The sequence below is a fragment of the Erithacus rubecula genome (assembly GCF_903797595.1).
Source record: "Erithacus rubecula genome assembly, chromosome: 5".
Lineage (NCBI taxonomy): Eukaryota > Metazoa > Chordata > Aves > Passeriformes > Muscicapidae > Erithacus > Erithacus rubecula.
This window is the reverse complement of record NC_136687.1, coordinates 54,377,761-54,402,971: the sequence shown is the minus strand read 5'-3', so window position 1 is coordinate 54,402,971 and position 25,211 is coordinate 54,377,761. Positions and strand designations below refer to the sequence as shown.

General features: G+C 45.4%; 3 protein-coding genes across 26 annotated transcripts in view; 2 read left to right on the top strand and 1 right to left on the bottom strand.

Moving 5' to 3' along the window:
* Window positions 1-15,687, top strand: part of LIN54 (lin-54 DREAM MuvB core complex component) — a 38,303-nt gene extending 22,616 nt beyond the window's left edge. For 4 of the 7 annotated variants that reach the window (XM_079306501.1, XM_079306499.1, XM_079306502.1 and 1 more), the window contains 11 exons: window positions 847-992; window positions 2,449-2,604; window positions 4,840-5,056; window positions 5,754-5,827; window positions 5,978-6,175; window positions 7,631-7,722; window positions 8,897-8,968; window positions 11,299-11,401; window positions 11,595-11,732; window positions 12,437-12,639; window positions 12,971-15,687. In XM_079306501.1, the coding sequence (XP_079162627.1) occupies window positions 847-992; window positions 2,449-2,604; window positions 4,840-5,056; window positions 5,754-5,827; window positions 5,978-6,175; window positions 7,631-7,722; window positions 8,897-8,968; window positions 11,299-11,401; window positions 11,595-11,732; window positions 12,437-12,639; window positions 12,971-13,172 (1,601 nt within the window). In that variant the 3' untranslated portion in view covers window positions 13,173-15,687. The remainder of the gene's footprint in view (window positions 1-846; window positions 993-2,448; window positions 2,605-4,839; window positions 5,057-5,753; window positions 5,828-5,977; window positions 6,176-7,630; window positions 7,723-8,896; window positions 8,969-11,298; window positions 11,402-11,594; window positions 11,733-12,436; window positions 12,640-12,970) is intronic. The other 3 variants (XM_079306504.1, XM_079306505.1, XM_079306503.1) reach the window with 2 other exon arrangements.
* A 3,381-nt stretch (window positions 15,688-19,068) lies between these two features.
* THAP9 (THAP domain containing 9) lies at window positions 19,069-20,654 on the bottom strand. Of its 2 annotated transcripts, XM_079306560.1 has the most exons (5): window positions 20,512-20,654; window positions 20,224-20,419; window positions 19,876-20,140; window positions 19,460-19,644; window positions 19,069-19,184 (listed from the first exon to the last, which is right to left on the bottom strand). In XM_079306560.1, exons 1-5 carry the CDS (start codon window positions 20,589-20,591, stop codon window positions 19,173-19,175), a joined length of 738 nt encoding a protein of 245 aa, XP_079162686.1. In that variant the 5' UTR covers window positions 20,592-20,654; the 3' UTR covers window positions 19,069-19,172. The 2 variants fall into 2 exon arrangements, with proteins under 2 accessions (XP_079162686.1, XP_079162687.1); XM_079306561.1 differs by lacking the exon at window positions 19,069-19,184 and having other exon boundaries at window positions 19,456-19,644; window positions 19,904-20,140.
* A 119-nt stretch (window positions 20,655-20,773) lies between these two features.
* SEC31A (SEC31 homolog A, COPII coat complex component) overlaps window positions 20,774-25,211 on the top strand; it is a 37,866-nt gene continuing 33,428 nt past the window's right edge. For all 17 annotated transcript variants that reach the window (XM_079306486.1, XM_079306485.1, XM_079306483.1 and 14 more), the window contains exons 1-5: window positions 20,774-20,925; window positions 21,127-21,371; window positions 21,905-21,987; window positions 22,464-22,587; window positions 24,647-24,845. In XM_079306486.1, coding sequence (XP_079162612.1) covers window positions 21,909-21,987; window positions 22,464-22,587; window positions 24,647-24,845 — 402 coding nt within the window. In that variant the 5' untranslated portion in view covers window positions 20,774-20,925; window positions 21,127-21,371; window positions 21,905-21,908. The remainder of the gene's footprint in view (window positions 20,926-21,126; window positions 21,372-21,904; window positions 21,988-22,463; window positions 22,588-24,646; window positions 24,846-25,211) is intronic.

The following is a 25,211-nucleotide window of genomic DNA, read 5'->3' as shown; positions in this document are numbered from 1 at the left end:
TTGTTTCTTATTTTTATAAATGTAGTACAAGAAAATGGGTGACAGAAGCTATGACAGAAATGAGTCTGAACCAAAGTGGAGCAGAGGAAAGCTCAGTGGTCAAGCACTCTTTGGAAAGAAACTTAGAAAGTATGAAAAAAAAAAAATCTGTTTTCCATTCTGGGAGTTTGCAACATTCTTGAAACTTATGTCATGATTTGGAGCTGCTATTTTTGATGTTTTAGCTTTTTGGCATTGTAAAAAGGGAGAGAATATATAACACACACATGGAAACATGGGTGGTAGTGTGACTAAGAACTGTTAGGCAGTGAAAGAAACAACTGTCAATAGAGAAAAGAAAAAACCCCAGAAGCTCAGAGCTTACTGTAGACAAACCAAACACCTTTTTCTTTGTCACTGTAACAGCTCATTTTTGATGGCTGAGGTTTCAAAGGAGGTAGTCCCCCACAGATGCTCAGTTTCTCTGTACCTTGGCTGCAGCCCAGGGCTTTCCCAGCAAACTGCCAGCTGGCTGGGTGTTTGTGTGTGTGCAGGTGTATTGGAGGGCTCTGCTCCTCAGGATGCTGTCCTGGCTGTCAAGAATTATCAGCTGACTGCCACAGAAAGCTCAGTGTGCATTTTGGCTCTTTTTTAAAGCCAGAGCAGACTTGTTTTTTTTATTTGCAATAATAGCAATTGTTTTCTTCTTTGTTGCTAAATCTAACTAAAGGAATGCCAGTGTCCTTCCTGTCAGGCCATACCCTCTCAGAAGCAGGGATAAATTGCACAAATGGCAGGGAAATCTTTGCTTTAAAAGTTACTGTGAGCAGGGCTAACTGGAGCTGATGGTATCTTCATTGTTTATAGGTAGGGTTTTTTCACAGTCTGCTCCAGGGACACCACCAAAGACAATAACCATCTCTGAGAGCGGAGTCATTGGATCATCCTTGAGTACACCAACACAACAGACACCGAATAAAATAGCTATCTCACCACTCAAATCCCCCAATAAGGTAAGGACCTTCTATCCCTCCTGCACAGTGGTCTGAATGGAGCTCTCTGTGTCTTTGCTACAAGCTCTTTATTATCTCTCAAGAGAAACATCTCCAGAGTCCATAAAAATATCTCCAGAGTCTCCATTTTGCATCACAATGCTCTGTGGTAATGCCCTAATTTAGATTTTTTTCAACTGGCTCCCTTACTGTGGTTTTAAGTAGATATGCATTACTGCATAGTTCCCCCATTCCTGCCATTTCTTGCCATTCCCTAAGCATTGATTCTGAGAGCAGCTGTTCCCTCTTAGCCAAGCACTCAGACTATTTTTAATGCCTTCATAAAGCATCAACAGGCTGTTTGAGAGGAGACCTCAATAATATTAATAGGTCAGTGCTTATTAACCATTGCCTGCTACTGCACAGGCAAATTCAGTCTTCCCTGATCACTTCTGAAATAAATGAGATTTGCAGTGGTTCTTGACAAACACAGAGCTGGAGATTGGCACAGGTAAAGGTGACACTTGTGTTTTAGATTAGATAATTGTCTTGAGAACAGGAATATTGCTGGAGAAATGGAGGTAGGGGGACAAGATGCACAGTGAAGGCAGACTAAATATAATGCATAAAAAGCAAAGTAAGAATAAAGAATTCTTTTAGTTTGGCTGTGCTTTAGTGATGTAATGTTACATAGATGGAGTAAAAGACTTGTGTTTGACACTTATTAGTAAGAGATGCAACATCAAGAAGAAATTAATTTTTATTCTAAAGTTACTGTTTTAACTAGGAGTGAGTGTGAAAAGACTCTGTGGGGTTACATCTTGAATTTACTGTAGATAAGTAATTCTAAGTTTCAGGTTTTTCTTAAAACATAAGGAAGTTCAGAACAAAAAGTAGAAAACCAGTCTTGAAAAGGGTGTGGTTATATACAGTGTTCAAACATTGCACTCTGCAGAAATGTGGTCAGAAGACTGGATCTCTGTGGGAAACTACAGTGTAGATTTGGAAGTACTGATGTTCTTATACTTTGAATCAGTAGTGTGAGGTGAGAATTTTCTTTTCTTTCGAACAGCTTTTCTTTAAAATTCCTACTTATGGTGAAATAGTCATTGTACCAATTATAACGCTGTTATTTAGAAGATCCTTCTTGACCGTGCTCAGGCTTCAATGGGATAAATTCCTTTTAAAAGCCCTGACAAACAAATGAAAAGATAACCTCTCACTCCCATGCAGATGCAGTGCTAGGTTTCTGCAGGAGCCTTTTGCTGCTGGAAACTAGTGATGCCTTCAAGTTCCTAAGGGCTCTATCTGCTGTTGTTACAGCTGGACCTGTGAGTTGTGGTGAAATGCAGCACCCTTGTTACAGAAGGAGCTCTGTTCTGGTGGAGAGCTGTACTGTCCTGAGGAGGGGAATGTGTATGTACAGGGTCCTGTATCCTGCACAGAGGTTTAAACTGCTTTTTGTTTTGCCAAGCAGCTAACAGTGGTGTCAGTGGCCTCCCAGCCTCCCAACTCCCCCCAGAAGACGGTGGGCGTCCCACTGAATGTAGCGTTAGGACAGCAGATCCTCACAGTGCAGCAGTCAGCACCCTCCTCCCCTGGGAAGGCTATAGTCAACCACACAACCACCCAGGTACAGATGACTTTCCTTTGTCTTCTGGTGTGTCTGTGTCATTGCTTGCTGGAAACTGCAGTGTTGGACCACGGGTTGGCACTGGTCCCCACGGTGTTCTTGGAATGGTGTTTTCTTAGGAATTGGCAAAAGGAGCATGTACTTCTTCACTTGAGGGGTGCAAACCACTGCAAGCCCATGCAAGGGCATGCTGTTAGAAAGCAGCTTTCCTACCTGGAAAGCCCCACTTGGTGCAAATTCTTGTTTATTTACTGTATCTCCCAAGTCACTTGAAAAACTCTGTGACAGGAGGAGGAGTTCTTTGGGTGGTTCTCTCTCTTCTGCCAATGTTTCCGTGCCACTGCCTAGGGCTGCTTTTCAGGTATTTCTGAGGTTTACAGCAGTGGACTTCATATTCCTGCTGGAGAGGTCTGGGCTGAAAACTACAGAACCTGAAATTTATTTCCTGTGTCTCATTTTTAGAAAAATTGGGTTTTTCGTATTAGCTTTTATAAATAGTTTTCCATTAATTAATCACAAGACAAAACTGACCTTTCTTACAAAGGACAGTTTCTGCTGTTTTCCTCTTTTGTGATCTTAGGTAAATCTTTTTCTGTCATAATATCTGTACTCTTGTTGTGGTAAATATGAAGGGATGTCTATGGGTGTAAATACATCCAGAGTATGGATATAGCTGGGAGTGGACATGCATGTACAGCATGAGACTCAGATTTTTCCAGTCTTATCTTACTGATACAGGAGATAATTGGAATGCTAATATGGGAATATGGACACCATAGTGATTTGAATTTGTTCTTTTTTTTTCCCCAGGGAAAATTGTCTTTTGAAATAGTTGTTAAAAGGTTAAGTCTCTCTAATGCAAGCACCCTAAGTGAGAAAATAGAGATGTCTGTGGGAGTTCTGATGCAAAGCTGCCTGAGACAACACAGGGGCTTCACCTATCTTCACTGGGCTCAAGAACATGCCTTAAAAGAACTGTCCCTTGAATTTTACAATTTTCCCAGTTGTCCTTAGATAGCAGCTGCTCATTTGTGTGCTAGAGAGTACTGGTCTCCTTTTAATAATGTCTGTGACTGTGCTTGCACATAGTGCTTATTTTGATGCTATAGCTTGTTAAGGTTTCAGTGTCTTAAGAAAAATAAAAAATCCCAGGAAAACACCTTTTAGAAGATCAGGGTTGTTTTTCTAGTAAAATGTGTGCAAATTGAGATTTCATTTGTGTAGTTGCTGAAAGCTGGGCAGCTGGGAAAATGTTCTCATAAGAATTCACATGTACCATCAACCAAATGTAATACTTAAACTTGATGTCAAGGACAATATGGTTAATACCAATAGTAAAAGGTACTGAGGAAAAAAAGCTGAGCTCTAAAAAAAGTTAAATGGAAGGAGAAGAAGGATTAAATCAAGGTTTGAGATTGAGCAAGTCTGGGAAAAGAGACTGTTACCAAACCAGTAGACTGATGAATGTATATAAATAAAATAAAACTTTCTTGTTATTAGTTTGTAGTATGAGAAAAGTTGGAAAAAACGAACTTTTGCAAATTTCAGGTATACTGTTTCTCCAGGTGTAAGATAGCACAGGTCTGCTAAGCTCCCTTTTTTTCAGCATTATGCCTTTTTTCTTAATGAATTTGTTTTGCTATTCCTCATTGTTCTTGCTTCTTTCATTTCTCAGCTTGTACTCTTTCTGATGTCCACAAGTTTATGGATTCTGTTCTCTTTTCCTCTCAAGGGTTGCACAGTGATTTCTATGGATTAATCACAAACTATCTTAACAGGACATGTCTGTACATATGCAAATAAAATCATGATGCAGTCCAGCACAAACTGTTCTGCAAGTTCTCACCATGTGTTTTTAATAAGAGGAATATTTCTATGTTTGATTGTTTGATTGGAAAACAAACTGAGCCATGTTCTCTGTAATCACCTGAAATAGTTTTGGCAGATGTATCTTGTGAAGTAGACTGAGTTACCCTACTCATGTAAATACTAGTTTACTGTGGTGTTTGGTGTAGAACATTGAAAATGGAACCGAGTTTACTCTGAGCTGTTGAGAGGCATTTAATCCCTTTGCATCTGTTGTGCTTTTGAAAGCAAAAAGGGAGTAACTGTCTTCTCTCTCAAGGGTATGAATGGTATGCTAGAGTTGCCAACTAAGAAATTGAAAAATAAAAATGCTGATGTTCTTTCTGCCTTTGTACAAATAACTTTGTGCTGTCTGTGTTGGCTTAACAGGCTGTGAAATCAGCAGTGCAGACCATTACTGTAGGAGGAGTGGGTACATCTCAATTTAAGACAATTATTCCCTTGGCAACTGCACCCAATGTTCAGCAGATTCAGGTACCTGGAAGCAAGTTTCATTATGTCAGACTGGTTACTGCCACAACAGCCAGTAGTTCAACCCAATCTGCCAGTCAGAATCCCAGTACGAATACTCAGCCTCTGCAACAGGGTAAGTGCTGGTGGTAGCATATTGTCTGACTTCTTTATTGGGTTTTTCTTTCATGTTTGTTCTGTAACTATTAAAATAAATACATAACAGATCTGTCAAGGCTGCCAGATGTACTTGTTTGTGGTAAGACTTCCATAAATTCCATATTCTGCTGCTATCACTAGTTTGTATATGAAAATGCTCCTTTTTGTTGAATTGCTCTGTAGTTGGGCCTGAGTCCTGGGAGCATTTTAAATTGCTTTTCCCTAGTTTACCAGACTGGTGGGTGGCTCATGACCTCCTCCACCTCCTCTAAATGAAAAGTGTGAAGGCAGGACAGCCCACAAGCATATTACCAAAACTCCTGTAACATGGTCATCCCATGTAAATTGCTTTAAAAGTGCCAGATGTTTTTGCTGGTTTCTGTCCATGCTTTCCAGAGCAGTGATGGAATAAAAGATTTCCAAGGAAAAAGGGATGTAAGGGAGATTCAGTGTCCAGAGGAGGTCTGCACCCTGGCTGGTTTTTTTAAGCCATTGCTGTGAAATGCGTGCACATGCTCTTGGGCCAAATACCTTTTTCCAAAGGTGTTGTCTAGACCCAAGTGAGTTACAGGATTAAGTACCTCTGTGTTATGCACATGTGGGAGTCTGGAGGGCTGAACTGTGGGCTTGGGGTGACTAACACACATTCATGTGATGTTGTTTCTTGACTCCAGCCAAGCCTGTGGTGGTGAATGCAACCCCAGTGCGTATGTCAGTTCCCATAGTACCAGCACAGACTGTGAAACAGGTGAGTCAATTTGTCATGTCATATTCCTCACCTGTTTTGGCTGGACAGAAAAAAAGCCTGTGTCCAGCTCTGTAAAGAAATGTTCTACAAAGGAAACTGTGTTCTGAATGACTGAAACACTGATTTCATAATGAGCTCTTTTCTCTCCAGGTGGTGCCCAAACCCATCAACTCAACTTCTCAGATAGTCACTACTAGTCAGCCCCAACAGAGACTTATCATGCCAGCCACTCCACTGCCACAGATCCAGCCCAACCTCACCAACCTCCCCCCAGGCACTGTGCTGGCACCAGCCCCTGGCACAGGAAATGTTGGCTATGCAGTCCTTCCAGCTCAGTATGTCACACAGGTATGGCCTTTCCCAGGGATGCTTAAGCAAATACTGCTCTTGTGGAACATTTTGTCTTTCTCTTAAAGATTCCTGCTCTGTGACTGTCACCTGACACTGAGGCAACAGTTTCTTTTAGGGACCCTTGGCAGAATGACGATGGCACTTTAATTGCAATCATAGTTGCAACTGAAGCTTTGTTTTCTCACCTGGACTTTTTATTAGCATAATAGCACAGCATTTCTAGAAGCAGAATCAGTGTAGTACAATTTTCAATAGTGCAGTACAGAATTTATTATGCCAACTTACTCAAATCATCTAGATCAGCCTGGAATTTCTAATCACACAGATGCTCTGCATATTGGATCAGATCTTGATACAGAGTTTGCTTCATCACTTTAACAATTATAACCTAGGCTTGAAAATCACATGGAAGAGTACAAGTCACTGGCAGTCACAGGGCTCAATGCCCAGCAGCAATTCCAGTCCAGGTTCCTCACTTAGGATGTGGAACAGCTTGATTTTATAACTGCTCTGTGCTGTTGCACTTCCCTGTTCTGTGCCTGTCACCAGCACCTGGTTGTCTGGGTGCCTGAGACCTCCATGGCTAGTAAGGAACAGAGTAATTGGCCTGGTACCCAGGAATCCTGAGACCTGTAGGGAGGAGAAGAAGAAATAATTTTGGTTTGTCTGCTTGGCTCACAGGACCTTTAGGGCCTGATGATGAGGAGAAAGGGATCATATATGTGACCTGCTTGGTCACAGAGTATGGCTGTCTTCATTATAATGGAGTTAGCTAATGCTAAGCACATTGCTAGGGGTCAGATGCAGCTGGTACCAGTCACCCCAACTGAGGCCAAGGGATTAGTTTTTTGCTCTTTGCCAAGATCAGGATGAAAGGAATAAATTTCATGTTCTGCTGAAGGCAGAGTCTTTGTAGAAGCAAAGACTCTGATAGGTCCTGGCGTTACTGGTGCCAGACTGGTTTCTGGTTGGTTGCCTTTTGGTTTTGTCACAGTTGCAGTTTGACCCTGAAGATTGTTACTATGTCCTTCCAGTCTAGTTCTGCAATTTTTACTTAAAACTAGCATCTATTGAACCTCTCCTCTCAGGTTTGTGTTCCAGTTACAACCTGTCCCCATTTTCCTGGCCCCAGTAGGTCTATATTTTGCTTTGTGCCAATATGTCCCCAGAACCTGTCCCAGCAGGTGCCAACAGCTGCTTGTAGGTGATGCTAAAGAAGGTAGCCTGGAGCAGTGTTGCAGGTTCTGAAGAAATTTTGGTTTTTTAATGTGAAAAATAAGTGGTGGTTTCAGGAATGCAGAGGAGGTGGAATGCAAATCATTTTGCTTACTTTCATAGTAAGTGGCTTGTATATAAAGGAAGCTCCTGATTTGTGCAGGAATTTAAAGACCTGTAGCACATCCTCTTGTATAATTTCTTTCATGTCAATCATTAATCTTTTTGTTTTGTTAGCTGCAGCAGTCATCCTATGTATCTATAGCAAGCAACACTGGCTTCACAGGGACATCCAGTGTCCAGTCCCAGGCACGGCTGCCATTTAACGGGTAAGAGTTGGGAAAAAATCCCAAAACCTGTAGAATAGGCTGCTTGGATAAGCATGAGATCTTGGAGTTTGGTTTGGGGAATTCTCCAGGATACTCAAGTGTGGTGTGGTTATTCCCTCTGACTGAAGGGTGTGGATCTCTCTGACATTTGAGCCAGTCTCTTGATCAAAGCTGTGTTTTCCTTTCTGTTTTTTGAACTCTTGTAGCAGAAAGTTGATCTGAAAGCTCTTGTTGCTCATTTTTTTGTACCTGTGAGCTACAGGTCTCAACTATTTCTCAACATTGCTGCACAGAGGTTCTGAACAACATATAAGCTAGAACACATGCAGAAATTCAGCCAGACAGCAAAATGGATCCTGATAGGAGGCTTTGGCTTTTTTCAGTCTTGCATTTTTCCTTTAAGGATGAAAAAAGCAGCTAATGTATATTATTTTTCCCTTGCCAATCCAGCAAGCAGGCTTAGCTGTTCTGCACAATCCTTTTGTGTTACTGTTTGCTGGAAATTGTGAACATGAAGGTGCTTTTTGTTGCTGCAACCTCAACTGATGCAAACTAATCCCAAATCCAGATGCAGCTATTCAAATGAACGGGTTTGATTTAATCTCCATGGTATTACGTGCAGAAATTGCTGGATAGGGATGGAACAAATCTCATCAGAAGCGATTAGTGTCACAAAATCCAAGTTTTAGGAGCAGTTAAAGACTGTGTCTACTACAAAATTTATCTGAAAACTGAATACTGTGGTTTGGCTTGCTTTCCTATAATTCAAAAGAGGATATTTTTTGTTTTCTGGGATTTTTTTAATTCCAAGTAGAACAAAAGAAAAGGCACAATCATGTTGTGTGAATTTTGGTTGGATCTGGTCCCACTCCACTTGAAGGGATTCTGGAGAAGGTTTCCCTAACTCCAGTTTTTTAGTTATGCTTCATCTAGTTTTAAAGCCTAATTTCTACTTCAGGCATGCATCCAAATTTGCAGCAAATAATGCATTTCTTTCTGGGTTGGAAAGGCACTATTTATAATAGTTCTTGAAACACAGTCAGCCAAAAGCCTAATGGAAGGAGAATATGAAGATTTTTTCCAAAGTTTTTTATTATGAGCTGTTCACATTAATTTAAACTAGGAAGAAACTGATAAAACTGTGTGTATATAAATGCCCTTTTTCCCCCCACAGAATAATTTCTTCTGAGTCTGCAAACCGCCCCAGGAAGCCTTGCAATTGTACTAAGTCTCTGTGTTTGAAATTGTAAGTACAGCTTGGTACAGTTTTTGTCTTTTAAGCCTTATTTTTAAGATCACAAATATGCACCAAGTATCAGAATATAATGGCTTTAAGTATGTCAAAAATTGTATGTCTGGATGCTGATTTAAGGTGGATGTTGGTGGAGATGTTGCAGAGCATGTGTTATTTTGTAACTCCTGTGAGCTATATGGACCATAACTTCTAAAAATATCTAATTTTGCATCTTGTACCTTATTGCATGGTGGAGCAAATTCCACTCAGCTGCTCTGGTTGCCTTGTTGGTACCATGAGTGAAATGATATCTCATGGTATCATTCAGGGGCATTTACTGTACTTTGGTGAAGTGCACCAGTAATACCATGCTGGATCAAATACTTCAGAAAAATTGGGCTGTGTGTGGTTTATAAAAGGATTGAATAGACAAGTGATTCTTCACTAATAGGTCTGCCTCTTGTTTGTCCATGAGATAGTTTGCTTTTTCATTTCACATATTTGTAAGAATTTGACACAAAAGCATTTGGAGGAGAAGAGTTTGGAGGAGAGTTTCTTCACCTTGAGGCAAAATCAGTTTACTGGTATTTTTGAGACAGGAATGGGAGGAGATGCTAAAGTTAATCTGTGGTTCCCTGAATCCTAGACAATGAAGAGGAAATCAGGGGTGTGGTACTTGAAGGGGAAGTGATGCAATGGCATCTGAATCCAAATTAAGAGGTGTGCTTAAACTCTTAAGCTTGGGTGTCTTTTTGTGTTGTGCACCCCACCTCTGTATGGGGAGGTGTTCCCTAGTCTCAGATTTGTCTGTTGCATAGCAGGAAGATGTGTAGCTGTTTTTCAGATATTTTACATACATGACTGACCTCACAGTGCCCAATGTATATTAGGTGTGTAGGGGTTTAGGTTTTGGTGCCTGAATGTGCTCTAGAAATTCTGGGAGAGTAATGGCTCTTCTTGTAAATCTCTTCTTGTAAATCACTCATGTTATGTGTTCTGGGCATTAGTGCAGAGCAAATGGTTAATTCACTCTGACACAGGTGCTTTCTCACTAGTAAAGCCTTTTTTTTTCTGTCTGGAGAGTAAGTTATTTTTTCCCAAATGCTTGTGCAAGATAGGCACACTTTTTATTCTACTAAGAAATCTCCTCAGTTAAATTATTTGCTCATTTACATTCTGGATTGATGCTGGCACTGTTTGGGGTTTTTTTTGGTTTTTTTGTTTTTTTGTTTTTTCTTTTGGAAACCAAGACTATTCTACCACTGAATTAAAAAAAAAAATACAGGAGAGCTATTAGGGGCTGTAGAAGCTTTTGATTTAGTTTGTCCCTGGGGCCATTCAAGATGCTAAAAATCTCCAAAATCCATTTCAACTTGTTGATGGGTTACATTGGGCTCCAGGGCAGCCCTAATCTGGCTTTTGTAGTGCTAGGCTGGGCAAGCCACAGAAAGCCAGTTTAGCAATGGGTTTAGGCTCCAAAAAATGACCATACACTTCCAGCAAGCTTTGAAAAGCAAATGAAAAGGATCAGCAGTTTTTAGCTATCAGCTGAAGGTGGCCCTGGAAGCCTTGAAACATGTCAGAGTTTGTTGTGGCCTAAAGCCATGTTTGAGCTGGGGATGAATGCAGTATTTCCATGCATCAGATCTGTGAAGCTGTGAATTGGTGAGATGTTGTTTTTGATGGGAGGCACCAGAGGTACATGAGGCATGGCAACGTGATTGGCTTTCCCTGTCCATGTTTTTGCTGCTTCTTGTTCATATATTTATTCCTTTTTAAAGTCAGCCTTAACCTCATTCAGATATTTCCCCTGGTTACCTGTGCTTCAAAGCCTCCCAGATGTATCAATTGTTATTCCTTTTCTCTTCTTCCATCCCAGCTAAAGGGCAAAACTAACCAAAAAAAAGCTTCTTGCTGGGTTAGTTTGCCTGTTAACTGTCACTCCAATTGCTTGCCTTTTGTTTTGGCTCCTGAGGGCTGACTTGGACTGACTGTGTCAGGAGCTGGCTGTGAGATGGCTGCAGCAGACTGGCCCTCAAAATGTGGGTGACCTGAGAGTCACTCTCAGAAAATTAGTTTGTCTTGCTGCTCTGGAGACCTGTGCTATGTGATGAGCTCAGGTGGACACCCTGTAGCTCCACTTGTGTCTTTAGACAGCAGCTAAACCTGCACTAGTGGATTTTGGCTCTGAAGTGAGGCTGGTGCCCCTTGTATGTGTGGAGTTGAGCATTACCCACATTGGTGCCAGAGTAGGAACTTCTGCTCCTGCAGTGTGTGAGTCAGTTCTGACACACCACTGTAATGGTCATGTTTACAAATGCCTTCTGCATCTTCTGTTTCAGGTATTGTGACTGTTTTGCAAATGGTGAATTCTGCAATAACTGCAACTGTACAAATTGTTATAACAACCTGGACCATGAGAACGATAGGCAAAAAGCAATAAAGGTGAGGGGCCTCTTCCCATGCCCCCTGGGATCACAGTCCTTCAGCTGCTTTTTTCTGAAGCTCCAGAGCGGGGCAGAGTGGGTGTATAATGCCCTGATCTCCTCCCACATGTGCAAGGCTTAAGTCCTTTTATTGCACCTCTAAATTCTGCTCCCTGCATGCAATGACTGACCCTTTGGGTCTGCATTGACAGGCCTGCCTGGACAGAAACCCTGAAGCCTTCAAGCCCAAAATAGGGAAAGGAAAGGAGGGAGAATCTGATCGGAGGCACAGCAAAGGGTGTAACTGTAAACGCTCGGGATGTCTCAAAAACTACTGCGAGTGTTATGAGGTAGGAACATTATCTCATTTGAAAAATAGCTTTTTCCCTTTAGAGTAGTGACTTCTCTCATTTGCTTTGTCTCTTCCTTGTATTGCTATAATGTTTTCTCTTCTGTTTGTTTCCATTCTTATAATGTTACCTCTTCTCCCAGCAGTTTGCACATAGAAAGCAATATACATGGAAAAACTGTTCATTACTGTTCTGTAATTTTAATTTTAAACAATTTAGCAACTTTGAACTTAGGCTTGGATCTGTTCTTGACTGAATAGCACCATTTCCTAAAGCAATCTACTGCATCAAGTCCCTAGGAGGAGTTGAAGCAGCATCCCACAGATGCTGTGGGATAGAATGTGTCTGTGGAATTCAAAAGCAAAAGTTGTTGTTACTTCATCTGCTAACTGATCAGTCTGTGGATGTAGAGACAGTGTAGACAGACTTCTCTCAAAATTCAGCTGGAAACTGGTGGTTGATGAAGAAAATGATGAGTGGGAAGCCACTAATTTACATTCTATGCTCTATGATTTGATTCAAGTATATATTCTGGGAAGACTTCTCAACTTGAGGTAAGAATGTAGGGAGAAGACTGCAACTTGGGAGTTTGTTCTGGTGGTTAATTGGTAAGAGATTAAAACAATATTTCCTTTTTGTTGTGGTTTCTCATAAGGGAAGTCAAACTTGCAACAGGTTTCTTACATTCTGTTTGTTTCTTTCAGGCAAAAATCATGTGTTCTTCCATATGCAAATGCATTGGCTGTAAAAATTTTGAAGAAAGCCCAGAGCGAAAGACATTGATGCATTTAGCAGATGCTGCAGAGGTCAGGGTCCAGCAGCAGACTGCTGCAAAGACCAAGTTATCTTCCCAGATCTCAGACTTGCTGACAAGGCCAACACCAGCACTCAGCAGTGGTGGTGGGAAGTAAGTCAATGCTGCACCTTTTTTGAGCAGTTTCTAACACAGGTTTTTGATGGGTGTGACAGCTATGTCCCTGTCATTTCTGAGTTTTGTCTGTGTAAGCTGTAGGGGTGGGAGCAGTCAGATGAATGGAACACTTTGTTCCTGTAACAGAAGGGATTCTGACCCACTAGTTCTTTTGGCAGTTAACTGAGGCTTATTTACTATCTGAAGACTGTTGGAAGCAATGGGACAGATGAAATCCCATCAGTCCTCAGACCAAAAGGTTGCCAGCCCTGGAGTTAGGTGCCTTGTGTGTTTTTGCAGGCCCTAAGTGGATGTTTCTCTGTTTCAGGCTGCCCTTTACATTTGTCACCAAGGAGGTGGCCGATGCCACCTGTGAATGCCTCCTGGCGCAGGCGGAGCAGGCGGAGAAGACGGGCAAGTCCAAAGCTGCAGCAGAGCGCATGATCCTGGAGGAGTTTGGGCGCTGCCTGATGAGGGTTATCAGCTCTGCAGGGAAGTCCAAGTGTGACCCTTGTGCCATGAACTGCTGACTCGTGCACATGAGCCACAACCAAGAGGACTGAACAGAACACTTAAGGCACAGGGACACTTTGGTTTAGCATAAAGGATTTAATAATATTTGTTAATTTGGTGCTTGTTGTAAATTGACCCGTGTAAGATTGAAACAAGAAATTCTTTTATAACAGGATGTAGAACCTTTTAAATCTTAGCTAAATCCTCTTCTGCATAAGACAATACCTAAAGGTCAGTTCTTCTTCCCAATGTACAGCTTTTACCCTGGGTTTCTTAAAAATTAGGTGTGTTCTCCCCTTTCCCCCAGAAAAATTGTCTGAAGGGCATATATAAATTATTATAATATATATTATTTACAGTGTATGGATTTGCATCACTGTGCATACAGGAAAACACAGGTGTTGTCAACAACCAGGTCATGCTTTTGCTGACAGACCTGTAATATGGAGGTACCAGTGTATCCAAGATAATTCTGAAAGGAAATATGTAGAAATAAGCATCTAAATGGAAGGTAGTACTTGTATGTAGGACTTGACACAGCATGTCCCTTTAGTGCAAGGAGCACTGTGAGATACATAGGCAATAATACAGAGAGGTTTCTTGCAGATGTAGCACTGAGCAAGTAATGGAGAATGTTTCTGGAGCAGGGCCCAAGGAGTGTAGAGGTGAATGGCACAGGGAATTTTTGATAGGAATGGGGCAGAGTGCTCAGGTTGTTTCTTGAGCTGGAACTTGAAGGCTAGGACAGTGGCCTGTCCTCAGAAGTGAGGAAGAGCAGCCACACCACAATGCCAGGCTGTCTGCCAGCATGGTGTTTCCTAAGTGTGCAGCAGATTGATGCTGTTGTTTAGGTCAAGCTTGGTTTTTCAGGGGTCTGCAGCAGCCTAATCCCCCACTGGTGGTAGGGCTGTGTAGTCCATTGTGTTTTCTAGGATCAAGCTGTAACCCTGGAAAAGTGTTTAGGCCTGAGAAGCTGGAGTCATGGGAGATGACAATCTCCATCTGAATGGACTTGCAAATGCAGGTAGGGATCATGTTCAGCCTGGCTGTGGGTATTCAGGATGCTGCTTCTTTCCATGTTGGCGATTTACTTGGCATAAGGACTCTTTTACAGTTGTTTAGAATAATTGTGAGAGCTGTTATCAGAGAAAGTACTAGCACAGAATCAGGATTGCTACAAAAACAGACACAGATCCTTTTACACTAAAGGGGGGCAATCAGTTATAGCTGGGTATAGAGTAAGGCAGGGGATTTTTTTCAGTATTTGTTACAGGCAATCTCATATCACATTTTTGATTGGCAGAATTAACCTGGTGGGTTACTTACCTATCATGAACATCCATTAACCATGTTTAATCACAGGCATTTTTATTACCTGTCTCACTGCAGCCTGAACTAGCTACATTTTTTCCAAAAGGGATTTTGTATTCCTTCTGTAAAACTGTAAATACAGAGAAATGCAGCAGAGCTCTTTCTCCAGGTTTTCTAGCAGGGCCAGACTGGGGAGAGGTAGGGGCTAGGCACACCAGCAGCAGAGATATGTGCCTGTGTGTGTGGAGGCAATAGGCTGGGAAGATGCTTCACCTCCCAGCCCTGTGCACTGAGCAGAAGGCACTTGACCCTTCTCTGGTGCCTCTCTGAAATGCCTGGGAGAAGGCAGCAGCACTGGTGGGCTCACAGACCAGGTCTGACCTGCCAGTGACTGTCTGAAGGGCTCTGTCTGCTAAGGACATCTCCCTGAGCATAAATGGCAGTGTTTGTGCAAATCTCTGAAAAGGGAATCCACCTCTTGTGTAAGTAAATGCCACGTTTTTTCATGATTAGGACATGCATTTACTAAAAAATCAGTGCAGTAACTTTACCTGTAGATAGTGCAGATATTCCTTTCCCTTCTAGTGACCTAATTTAGTCTGTCCAGTAAGATTTGTATAAATGTAAATTAGTGTAAGTGAATAAAGTAATACCTACTTACGTTATTTTTCAAACAGATTGCAATATGCCTTTTGTTTAGACTTCAATCTGTGTTAATTTTGTATATATTCAGTGTCTTACTCTAAATTGCACCTTTTGTGATGTGTATTTATATACAGTGTGCAAAAGCACTTGTGAAATTTAGATTACAGTTGTAATTATGTATGATGGCATTGCTGGAGAATATTTTGCTTGTAAAGACTTTGAAGGTGCAATCAAATGCTCTTAGTTCTTCTATTTTGTTTTTAACAAGCTTTTTCAAATATTAAGCTTGGATTCCTCTCTCCCTTCTCCCTGGTGTAGAGTGTATTAATTGGTTTTTGTACTTCCTTAGCCATTTGCATCAAACTGCTGGACAAGATTAACAGTCAAGTTCATCCAGTTACATAAAAAAATAATTGGGAATGGGGCAAGGGTTCATTTTATAGTTCTGTTTACATCCAAAAGTAGAAAATTAAATTTATATTTACAAGACCTATTCAAAGAATACACTTTTCTATATTGTACAAATAAAACAGTCAGATAAATCACAAAAAATAAACATTTATACTATTCTGTAAATATGATTTTTTTTGCACTCTTTTGCTTCAGCACCGACAAATATACTCAGGTTTGTCACTGAAATATCAAAATAAATTGTTAATACTAGGTCCACTTCTGATGCAAGTATTGACTTGGATTTTCAGTGTGAGACCAAATGCTATCAGAGATAAATAAGTATCTCTTGGTTATTGGTGTGCTGTCATGCACAGCAATCCATGGCACAGTTCACAACTATTCATCTTAGAGCTGGAGGTAGAGGCAGTGCAAATGTTCCAATATTACATAATTGCAACCAATCTGCCACTGGGATTTCAGCAGCATTTTGCCAGTTGTCCCAAAAATCACTTAGAGGGAAGAAATAGTTTCCTGCAGTGTCTCTTGTAGCTGGAATGGTTCTGTGACAGTGGTTGCTTAAACATGGTTTTCTGCATAGATATTTGGATTGGGGTAAAAAAAGCCCAGAGGTTCTAATTTGTTCTTTCCAGCAGTGATTGTATGAATTTCTCTGGTGCAAAGCAAAACTTGAGGGATTGAATGCAGCAGAGCTAAGGGAAGGAAGAGAAACCCAAACCAACCAGTCAAGTCACTGGTATGCAGAATGGTACCTTTAATATTATTAGTGCCCTAGGATGTGGCAGATCATCATTTTTCATCCCAACTCCACTCTGGATCTTGAAAGTGATTGAACAGCAGGTTTTGTGGGAATTAGTTGTCTTCCATCTCTATGGATGCAATTCTTGTTCTGTATGGCAAAGGGAAAGCCCTTAGCAGCAGTACTGTCAAACTTTGCTATTCTAGGCACAGCACTGGAGGCAGCTGCCTTTCCATGGAAATGAACTAACTGAAGAAGCCTGTCCTATTTGGTGGCACTTGTGCCCTGGGCTGCAGGACACAGGCCAGCCCTGGGAGGCTGGGGCCATGAAATGGGAACTGAAATGCTTGTCCTGCTGCAGCACAGCCATGTATTCCTGCCCCTGGAGGAGGGTATTGGTGCTCCTGGATGCCACTGACACAACAATCTAGCACTGAGCTAGAGGATCAAGACTTGACCACATCTTTAGCTGTTTGATGTTGGCAGGTGTTGGAAAGCTGACATGTTCTTTTCACATCTTTATTTTCCTATTTAAGTAGAAGCTCTGCAAGCTTTCTTGCCCCCAGCTTTTATAAAGCACATCTCTTTGGTGAAATCAAGTGCCAGTGTATGCGATTCCCCTGCAAACCCATCAACTATCAGTTTTCTTCTTGCAAGAGCACTCACAGCACTAAAGCCACCCAGCACTTCCAGGGACAGTGCAGAGTCTCCTACCACTGCCCCAGGCACCACAAGCAACCACTGCTCATCCTGATCTGCCACACAAGTTTCATGAAATATGTGGCTGCTTTGCAGGATTGCTAGAAGGAACAGGGGATCAGATAAACTCCCTTGTTTTGCTCAGTTAAACTCTGGTTAGGGGATTTGCAGTGGCCCAAAACATCACTGCTTATCACCACTAGTTTTGCCAGCATTGTTTCCTCATGTGCTGCCTAGATGTGTCCAGCACTGAGCCTCAAGGAACAGCTATCCTTGGAACCAGAATACTCAATTAGACCATGTGTAGATTTAACTTGACTGACAGCTACCCAGTGGTGATGGAAATAAATGCTTTCCCTTCAGTCTCTTCAATTTGTGCCTTGTGCAAGGGAATTTCAAATTCAGGTGTTGGGCAGGATTTGTTCTTATGTTTAGGTAACACCGTGTTATTTTCCTTACTAGGACTGTGTAGTGGTTGTTGATGCCCAGCTCCCCCTCAAAGAAGTGGTTTGTGAGGGTGGGAAAGAGGGGGCTTTCTCCCAGAAGTTCCTGGAACACTTTCTGTTCTAGAGGTAAATGCCACAACTTGGTATTTTTGTTGGCACCTCCTACTTTGCCATATTGGTTCAGGACTTGTTCTGAAATGCTTGTTATATGGTGCACACTGGCCGAGGGCAGACTCACTCCACCCAACTTTTTTATGTAGAGCACTGACCTGCATCTTAGCCTGCTCTCATCTGCCTCGAAGAGAGAGGCAAGACAAGCCTCACAGTGCAAGTCCAAGGCCAGCTGCTCAGCCAGCCAGCCAGCAGTGCAGGCGAGGCTCTGTGCATACAGAGACAGATCTGTCAGGGCATTGCTCAAGGCACAGCTGGGCAAAAGCAGGCCTGCACTGTAGGGATACTCTGGGACCACAGTCCTCCCAGGAGCTGGGTGATACTGGGCACGAATGCTGCCCAGAGTCAGAGCTCTCCTGTGACACAGGGACACGTCCTGGGGGCTGGCATTGCCACTGCTGTGTGGTGAGCTGGGTGCCAGGCTGCAGCTGGCCAGCAGTTTGTGGTAAGCAGCCTGGAACACGGTGCAGGTGGGGCTGCCACTGCTGCCACAGGCTTGCTGGAGGGCCCCGAGGAACTGCTCCAGGGGGTCCAGGCTGAAGGCATGTGTGTGGAGGTGGGGGGAAGGAGTGCCTTCTGGACATGTGTAGTTGGAGGAAAGCCACCTGAGGCTTTCAGCATTGAGCAAGAAGCTCAGAAATCCCAGTTTGCGTTTGCTCTTAATAATGTATCTCCCCGCAGAGTCTGTTAAGTTGACAAAGCAGCTCTTGGCCTCATCGAAGAGGTTGCTTATTTTGGTGTGATTTCCAGCTAGCAAGGGCTCCTTTGCATAGGGACCTGTGCCATCAAACGCATCGCACAGAGAGCTCATCAGACGCACAAACTTGACAGTACCGCTGCAGCTCTGAAACGAGGCCAGGCCCAGCTTCTGGAGGTGCTCCAGAGCCTCAGCAACACCCTCGCTGAACAGCAGGGTAGCAGGGTTGACCTTCAGGTGGAAACTCCCTTTAGCCCTGCCTGACTCAGGACTGCAGAGCCTCTGCTCCTGCAAAGCTGCCAGCTCCACCACATGCTGCCAGCACACGGTGTCACCGAGCCACTCTATCTTCTGGAGGCACTGCAGAGCGTTCCTTACCAGCAGGAGGGCATGACAAATGTCAAAGAAGTACGCGATGCTGTGAGCAGAACCGGGTGGATGCTGGAAAGTGCACTGAAGCCTTTTGGGATCCATCCTGATCCCCAAAGCTCTGGCAGTCTCAGCACCACGGGCAGAGGCACCTGATGTCACAGCCAGGACCACAATCCCAACGTTGTTCAGCTTATTGACAGCCTGACGAAGGAGCTGAGCAAGGAAGTGGCCGGACGTGCTGTTCACCAAGAAATAGCCAAGGGGGGCTGTCCAAGAGCTGGAGATGCCGACTGCCATGAGGATTACCGCTTCCGACGCCAGCGGAGCTTCGTCAGCATCGAGCACGCCTGCTCCCAAGTCAACAAAGCCCGTCAGCCGCCTGCTCTGTGGGTCCCACTCCTGCTGCTTCTGCAGGGACACAGCCTGCACCAGCACGCCGCAGGAGCGGTAGGCCTGATCCCCTCTCTCCACCTTTTCCTGAAGCCGGAGAAAAACCTCGCTGCTGAAGCCTGCAGCAGCCTCCTTGTTAGACAGCCAGCTGGAAAAAAAAGAGGGAGGATGTGAGTAGGAGATGCAATTCTGGAAAAGTTGAAGCAATAGGCAGCGTTTTTTACTTTAGGACGTGGTCAGCTATGCCCAGAGTAGCACAGCAGGCATGCAGGGCAAAGAAGGCAGCCGTGCTTTCCTTCATGCACAGTCTGAGTTTCTTGCCTCTCATCCTACAGATGGGAAGCCAGGGAAGGCACTGACCATGCAGGGAAGTAACGAAGCAGCTTCAGGACAGATCTCTAACACCTATTTCTACACAAGTACCTGGAAATTAATGAATGAATAAATAAAAACTTGCTTGGTCAGGCTGTAAGGATGAGGGAGGGGAAGAATCTTCCGTAGGTAATCGTAGGCCTTAATATGGTAGAGATGGAGAAGACAAGCAAATTGCCTCATTTCTGGTGAGTAGTCTGCTCTCTGTCTCCAGCTGTGCAACTCTCGAGGCAAATCTGCTTAAGAAAGCACAAAAGGTGAACTTTAGCGAAACAAATTACTGCAAACATTGGGATGCATGACTCAAATGCACTGCAGAATGCAAGGCAACAGCGTGGCCTCTGGAACAAGTCTGGCGTGAAGTGTAGGGCTCAGCAATGACACCACTGTGCCTCGCCTCTTCCTCGGCATGGGTTAAGCAAAGACACGAAACCGGGCCGAGGGAGTGCACTCTGCCTCAGCAGTACCTGGAAACTGCGCCTGCAGCGAACTCACGATTTCCCCAGGAAGCTGCCGCTTCTCCGCCAGCTCCCTGAGGATGCTCGGCACGGTCCTGCGCCGGTGCGCGGGGCCCCGTGTCCCGGCGGCGGGCGGCGGCTGCTGGTCCGGCGGGGCCCGCGGCTCGGCCGCCCGCTGGCCCTGCAGGCTGTAGTTGTGGTCCCCGGCGGGAGGGCTGGGCAGCGGCTGCTTCACCGGAGTCCCGCTCCTCTTGCGGCCGGCGCCCGGCGGCTCCTGGCGGGGGAAGGAAAGGGGCGGTCATGGCGCACGGCAGAATCCCCGGGGGAGCGGGGAGCGTGCCCGGTACCCGCCCGCACCGACGGGAGGAAGCGGGAGGGCACGGCCCCCCGGCGCAGCTTCCGCCGCAGCCCGTAGCGCTCGAAGTCCCCTTCGGCGAAGTGGCGGGAGCAGAGGATGGCGCCGGGGCCGGGCCGCCACGCGCGGCGGCTGCGCGGGTCCACGCGGTTCACGGCGCGGATCCACTCGCGGCGCTGCGCGGCGTCCACCGGGAACCTGCGGCAGAGGGAAACGGCGGGATGAAGGGATGAAGGGATGGAGGGATGGAGGGATGGAGGGATGGAGGGACGGCGGGCGGGCGCACTCACTGGTGGAAGGAGATGCCGCGCTCGCGGCTCCGCCCGGTGTCACGCGCGGTGCAGCCCAGCGCGGAGCAGCTCCGCGTCATGGCGGCCCCGCGCGCAACGCCGCCGCCGCGCTCGCGCCACCGCGGGCCCGCCCATTGGCCGCCGCCACCGCCTCGCCATTGGGCGCGGCGGGACCGGGAGCGCGCCGAGCCAACCGGGAGCGGCGATCCTCAGCGCCAATGGGAGCAGGGCCTCCAGCTCCTATTTATAGCGGGGCCGGCGGCGCCCGCCGTCTCTCCCGCTGTGCCCTGCCGAGCTGTGCCATGCGGCCCGGGCAGCGCCCGCCCCGCGCACGGCGTGTGCCCGCAGAGCGGCTGCGAAGCCCCGCGGCGGCGGGAGGCGACAGCGGAGCTGTGCCCCGGCTGCCGTGAGGAGGTGGGTCCGGCCGTGGAAGCCGGCTGAGCTCCCTCGGGCTGTTCCCCCGTCCTGGGGCGGCCCCTGTCCCGTGATGAGCCTCACTGCTGTTCACATCATGAGCACGCCATGATTACTGCCCTTGAGCTGAGGACAGGCGGCACCGCGGCCCCCGCGCTCCCCCCGGTCCCGGCGCCCCTAACCAGTCTCCCTCTTCCCCAGGGCCGATGGTTGCTGACACGGAGGACACGCGCGGACGGAGGCGGCTGTCCATCCCCACACACACACACCCCCACTCCCACCACCACCACCCCGCGGTTCCCGCCGCACGCCGTGAGGGCGGGCGCGGCCCGAGCCGCCGCCCGGAAGCCGCGGGGCGCGCCCGGAAGGCGGTGGCGGCCGGGAGGCGGCGCCGGGGCTGCCACGTTGGAGCGGTCCGGGCACGGCTGAGCGCCGGGGACGCCGAGGTGAGGGCAGGCACGGCGGAATCCTCTGGTTTGCGGCTGTTTTCCTCCGGTTCCCTTCGGGAGCGGGGCGAGGGTGGCGGCCCCGCTGGCCGGGCCGGGGGGAGCCCTGAGGGGCTGGAATAACACCCAGAAAGGAGCCGCCGAGGGTGTCCGGCGGCACCGTCTGGGGAGGGTCTTCCCGGGCTGGGCTTGTTTCGTGGGTTAAGGCAGAAAGCTGCTGTAAGGTATTCGATGCCTTGGTGCCGTGAGAAGAGGGGTTTTCACAGCTGTCGAAGCTTTGCCCACGTTTTCCTGTGTTGTGCTCGTCAGTTTCCTCTACGTGTCAATGTTACTCTGCCAATGGAGAGTTATTCCTCCCCTCTCCCCGGTCTCCTCGGGAGGGGATGGCTTGGGTGTCTGTCTGTGGGATATCTTTAGGAAAACCGTTCCTTCTTGGCTGCTTCTGCCAAGTCCTAATGCGGTTCCCGAAATCGTGGCAGTGCAGTCTCACCATGCACCATTTCAGCATCGCCTTTCTTGGTCTTACTTTTCAGCAAAATGAAACTGAAGGAAATAGACCGTACTGCCATGCAGGCATGGAGCCCTGCCCAGCAGCACCCCATTTACCTGGCCACAGGTGAGCTTTTTTGGGAAGCACGTGCTGTGTGTGCTGGCTGCCATGAAGGGGCCATTATTGAAAGCTGTGTCCTGAGGGCTGGAGTGGGGTATGTGTTGTGGGGCTTTGAGTGGAATTCTTGCACTGTGTTGATTAAAAACATGCTTTGCATTCTGCAAGTGACAGCAAGCATCCTGCTCTTTCTGCCAGGGAAAGCTGACACCAATCCAAGGCACTAGTCACTTGTGGCTCCTTTGTAACTTTAATCGTATTCTGTGCATCATCAGGGAGAGGTACTTGCCCAAAGCTTTTCCTCATTAAGGAACACCTGAAGGGAGAACCATGGGGAGGAGAGTTGTGTGGGACTATATCTAAGTAACAGAAACAAAAGCCTGACCCCATCTCAGAATCCTTTTTGGAAGGATGATGGTTTTTTCCCCTTGTGCTGCATTTGGAGTGCATCGTGGCATTCTCATTCCCAACATGCTTCCTCACAGGTACATCAGCTCAGCAGCTGGATGCAACCTTCAGTACAAGTGCTTCTCTAGAAATATTTGAGCTGGACTTAGCAGACCCTTCACTGGATATGAAGAGCTGTGCCACGTTCTCCTCCTCACACAGGTAGGCAGTGTTGTGAGAGTATGGGACTGTTACACGTGGTTTCTGTGGAAGTGTCACTTCATGTGCTTTGCCTGCACTTGTTGAGGAGAAAAGCAGAAGCTCAGCACTGAAAGATGAAGGCAAGTGTGTGCAGTTGGTATTGTGGGGTAGTGAGCTTGGACTCCAAGCAAGCATCTTATGCTTTGACATAAACAGAACATTTTTGAATATATGTGTGGACCCTTTATTTTAGGAAGCCTTTGGGATTCACAAGAGAACAGAAGAAAATGTGAAATTGTGAAAATACAGCTTTTCATATTGCACCATCCTGTTTGTGTTTAGACATTTCAGGGGGACTCCTGTTGTGTATGTGTTCCTACAGCTGGGAAGCCAGATTTCTGGTTGTGCAGCTCCACTTAGCTGTTAGTTCCTTACCATGTGCTTATCCAGACAAATATTGTTAGCATCAGAGCATCCAGTTTCCATCTCAGCATAGCAGCTCTCTGGCAGAGCTGAAACAGCCACAATCCCTTTTTAAATGCCCAGCATGTCTTACTGACCTGCTCAGAGCAGGAGGCAGTGTTGGATTTTTAATTCTTCTACCTTGTTTTAACTGTGGCTGAGATTCAAGACTTGCCATTTGCTTACTGAATTTCTAGAAGCACTCCTTATAGGTTGCATTGCTCCTTGGAAAGTAACTCACTTGACCAGGAGCACAAGAATTTGACTTTGCCCACAGAAAATGATTAAAAAGGAGGTTGAGGGTTGTTTGTTTGTTTTAAAGATTAGATAGCAGTGTATACGTCAGGCTGTATTTTGGTTTGTGGCAAATGAAAATGTCCAGGTAATTAGACCCACAAAAGATAAATCCTTAATTGCTCTCCAAGGAAAGTTTTGCACTGCTTTTATAGAACTATGCTTTATCTTGGAAAGAGTAAAGGGCAAGAGAGAGCTATATGAACAGTTAATTTTTTGAGTTTTGCTCCTCACTGTTTCCTGCCTTCATTTTGGGTTAAGTCCTGTTCAGTCTTGCTAGTGGTACCTGGACAACTCTGTCAGTCACTTAGTTTCTTGTAAACTTCCATAGTTAGGTGCAGAAGCATAAAAATCATACCCAGGAGTGGGTCTGTCTGATATCACAGACCAATTTCCATTTGTAGCATCATTCTTTGTGAATCCCTGCTGTAATGTCAGCACACCTGGCTGTTGTATTTTTCACCCAGCATATGCTCTTTGGGTACCTTTCTGCAGTATCTATCTTACCATGCTAAAGCTGCTATGGTTTAAAGAAATTACTTGAAGATTTCCTGGAGGTAACAGAGAGATGAGCAATATTACAGTGAATGCTAAAGTATCTCCTTGTAACCTTCCAGTCAATGTGGGTTTGCTTTCTGCTTGCATAAGAGCTGAGGTGGCTGTGTCATTTTATGTAGAACATATTCACTCTTTGCATGGCTAAGTGCACAGGAATGCTGTTTGGCTTATGCAGGAAGTTAATTGAGTTGAAGGGTATTTGGGTATTTACGGATAGACACAATAGTGTTCTTAATTTCTTAAAGTATGTTTGATTCTTCTTGAGTTAGCCTGAAATCAGGCTGTGGTCCAAGAGATGTGTCTGTGATGTTGAGTAAACTTGCTGAGTTCTTGGTATGGCAGAAAAACACTTACACATCCAAAAGCACAGCTGTAGAAAAGGATATAGAACTTTTCTAGCTTCACCTTTTTCTTCTCCTGTATGAAGCTGCTTGCAGAATGCAGAGGTTTCTTTCCAGACTGTGGCTGGATGGGCTTACTTTGATTATTCCTGTGTGTGGTTGGGAGCACTTACCTGATTCTGCAGCCAGGAGATGGGAGGTGTTTTCAGTTTGTGGGTTATTGGTTGTGCGTGTTGTACCTCTTGTTAATGAGCAGAATGGAGGCATGTCTTCCTGATAGAAGGGGTTGTACAGATACTAGTCCTTCAGGAAAAATGCAGGCAATGCTTTTCTCTGACTTTACCTGGAGTAAGAAAAAATGACATTATCAACCTACAGGGAGCTGTGAATGATTCTAAGACTGTGGGCCCCTCTGTGTCTTGCAGGTACCACAAGCTGATCTGGGGCCCTCACAGCATGACCTCAGGGGACAGAGTGTCTGGAGTCCTGATTGCTGGGGGTGAAAATGGAAATGTCATTCTGTATGACACAGCCAAAATCTTAGATGGAGAGGCTGAGGTAATAATAGCCCAGAAAGACAAGCACACGGGACCAGTGAGAGCGCTGGATGTCAACATGTTCCAGGTTGGTGTTTCTGCTTTCCTCTTAACATACCATCAACAGAGGAATGGCCTATCTTAACTTGTAACTTCAGATGTTTCTGCTGCTTCCCCTCCCCTGAAAAGCATGAACTGTATTTGGTGTTTGAGTGTCTGTATTTAGTAAAAAAGCCTGTCCCATTACTGGCATTTCAGGATGGGAAATAAAAGTGCCTGAGGTGTTTGCTTTGTTCCTTCCCCTCATCAGTTTACCTTGTCAATTTAGTTGATCTTTTTAGCTCTGCTTATGTGTGAACTAGAGGTGCTCTTCAGGGTGTTGTTAGTCAGTCTCTTCTCTTGGATTCTGTGCACTGTGCCAGTCACACAGGAAAGAATTATGTGCTCTCATTCG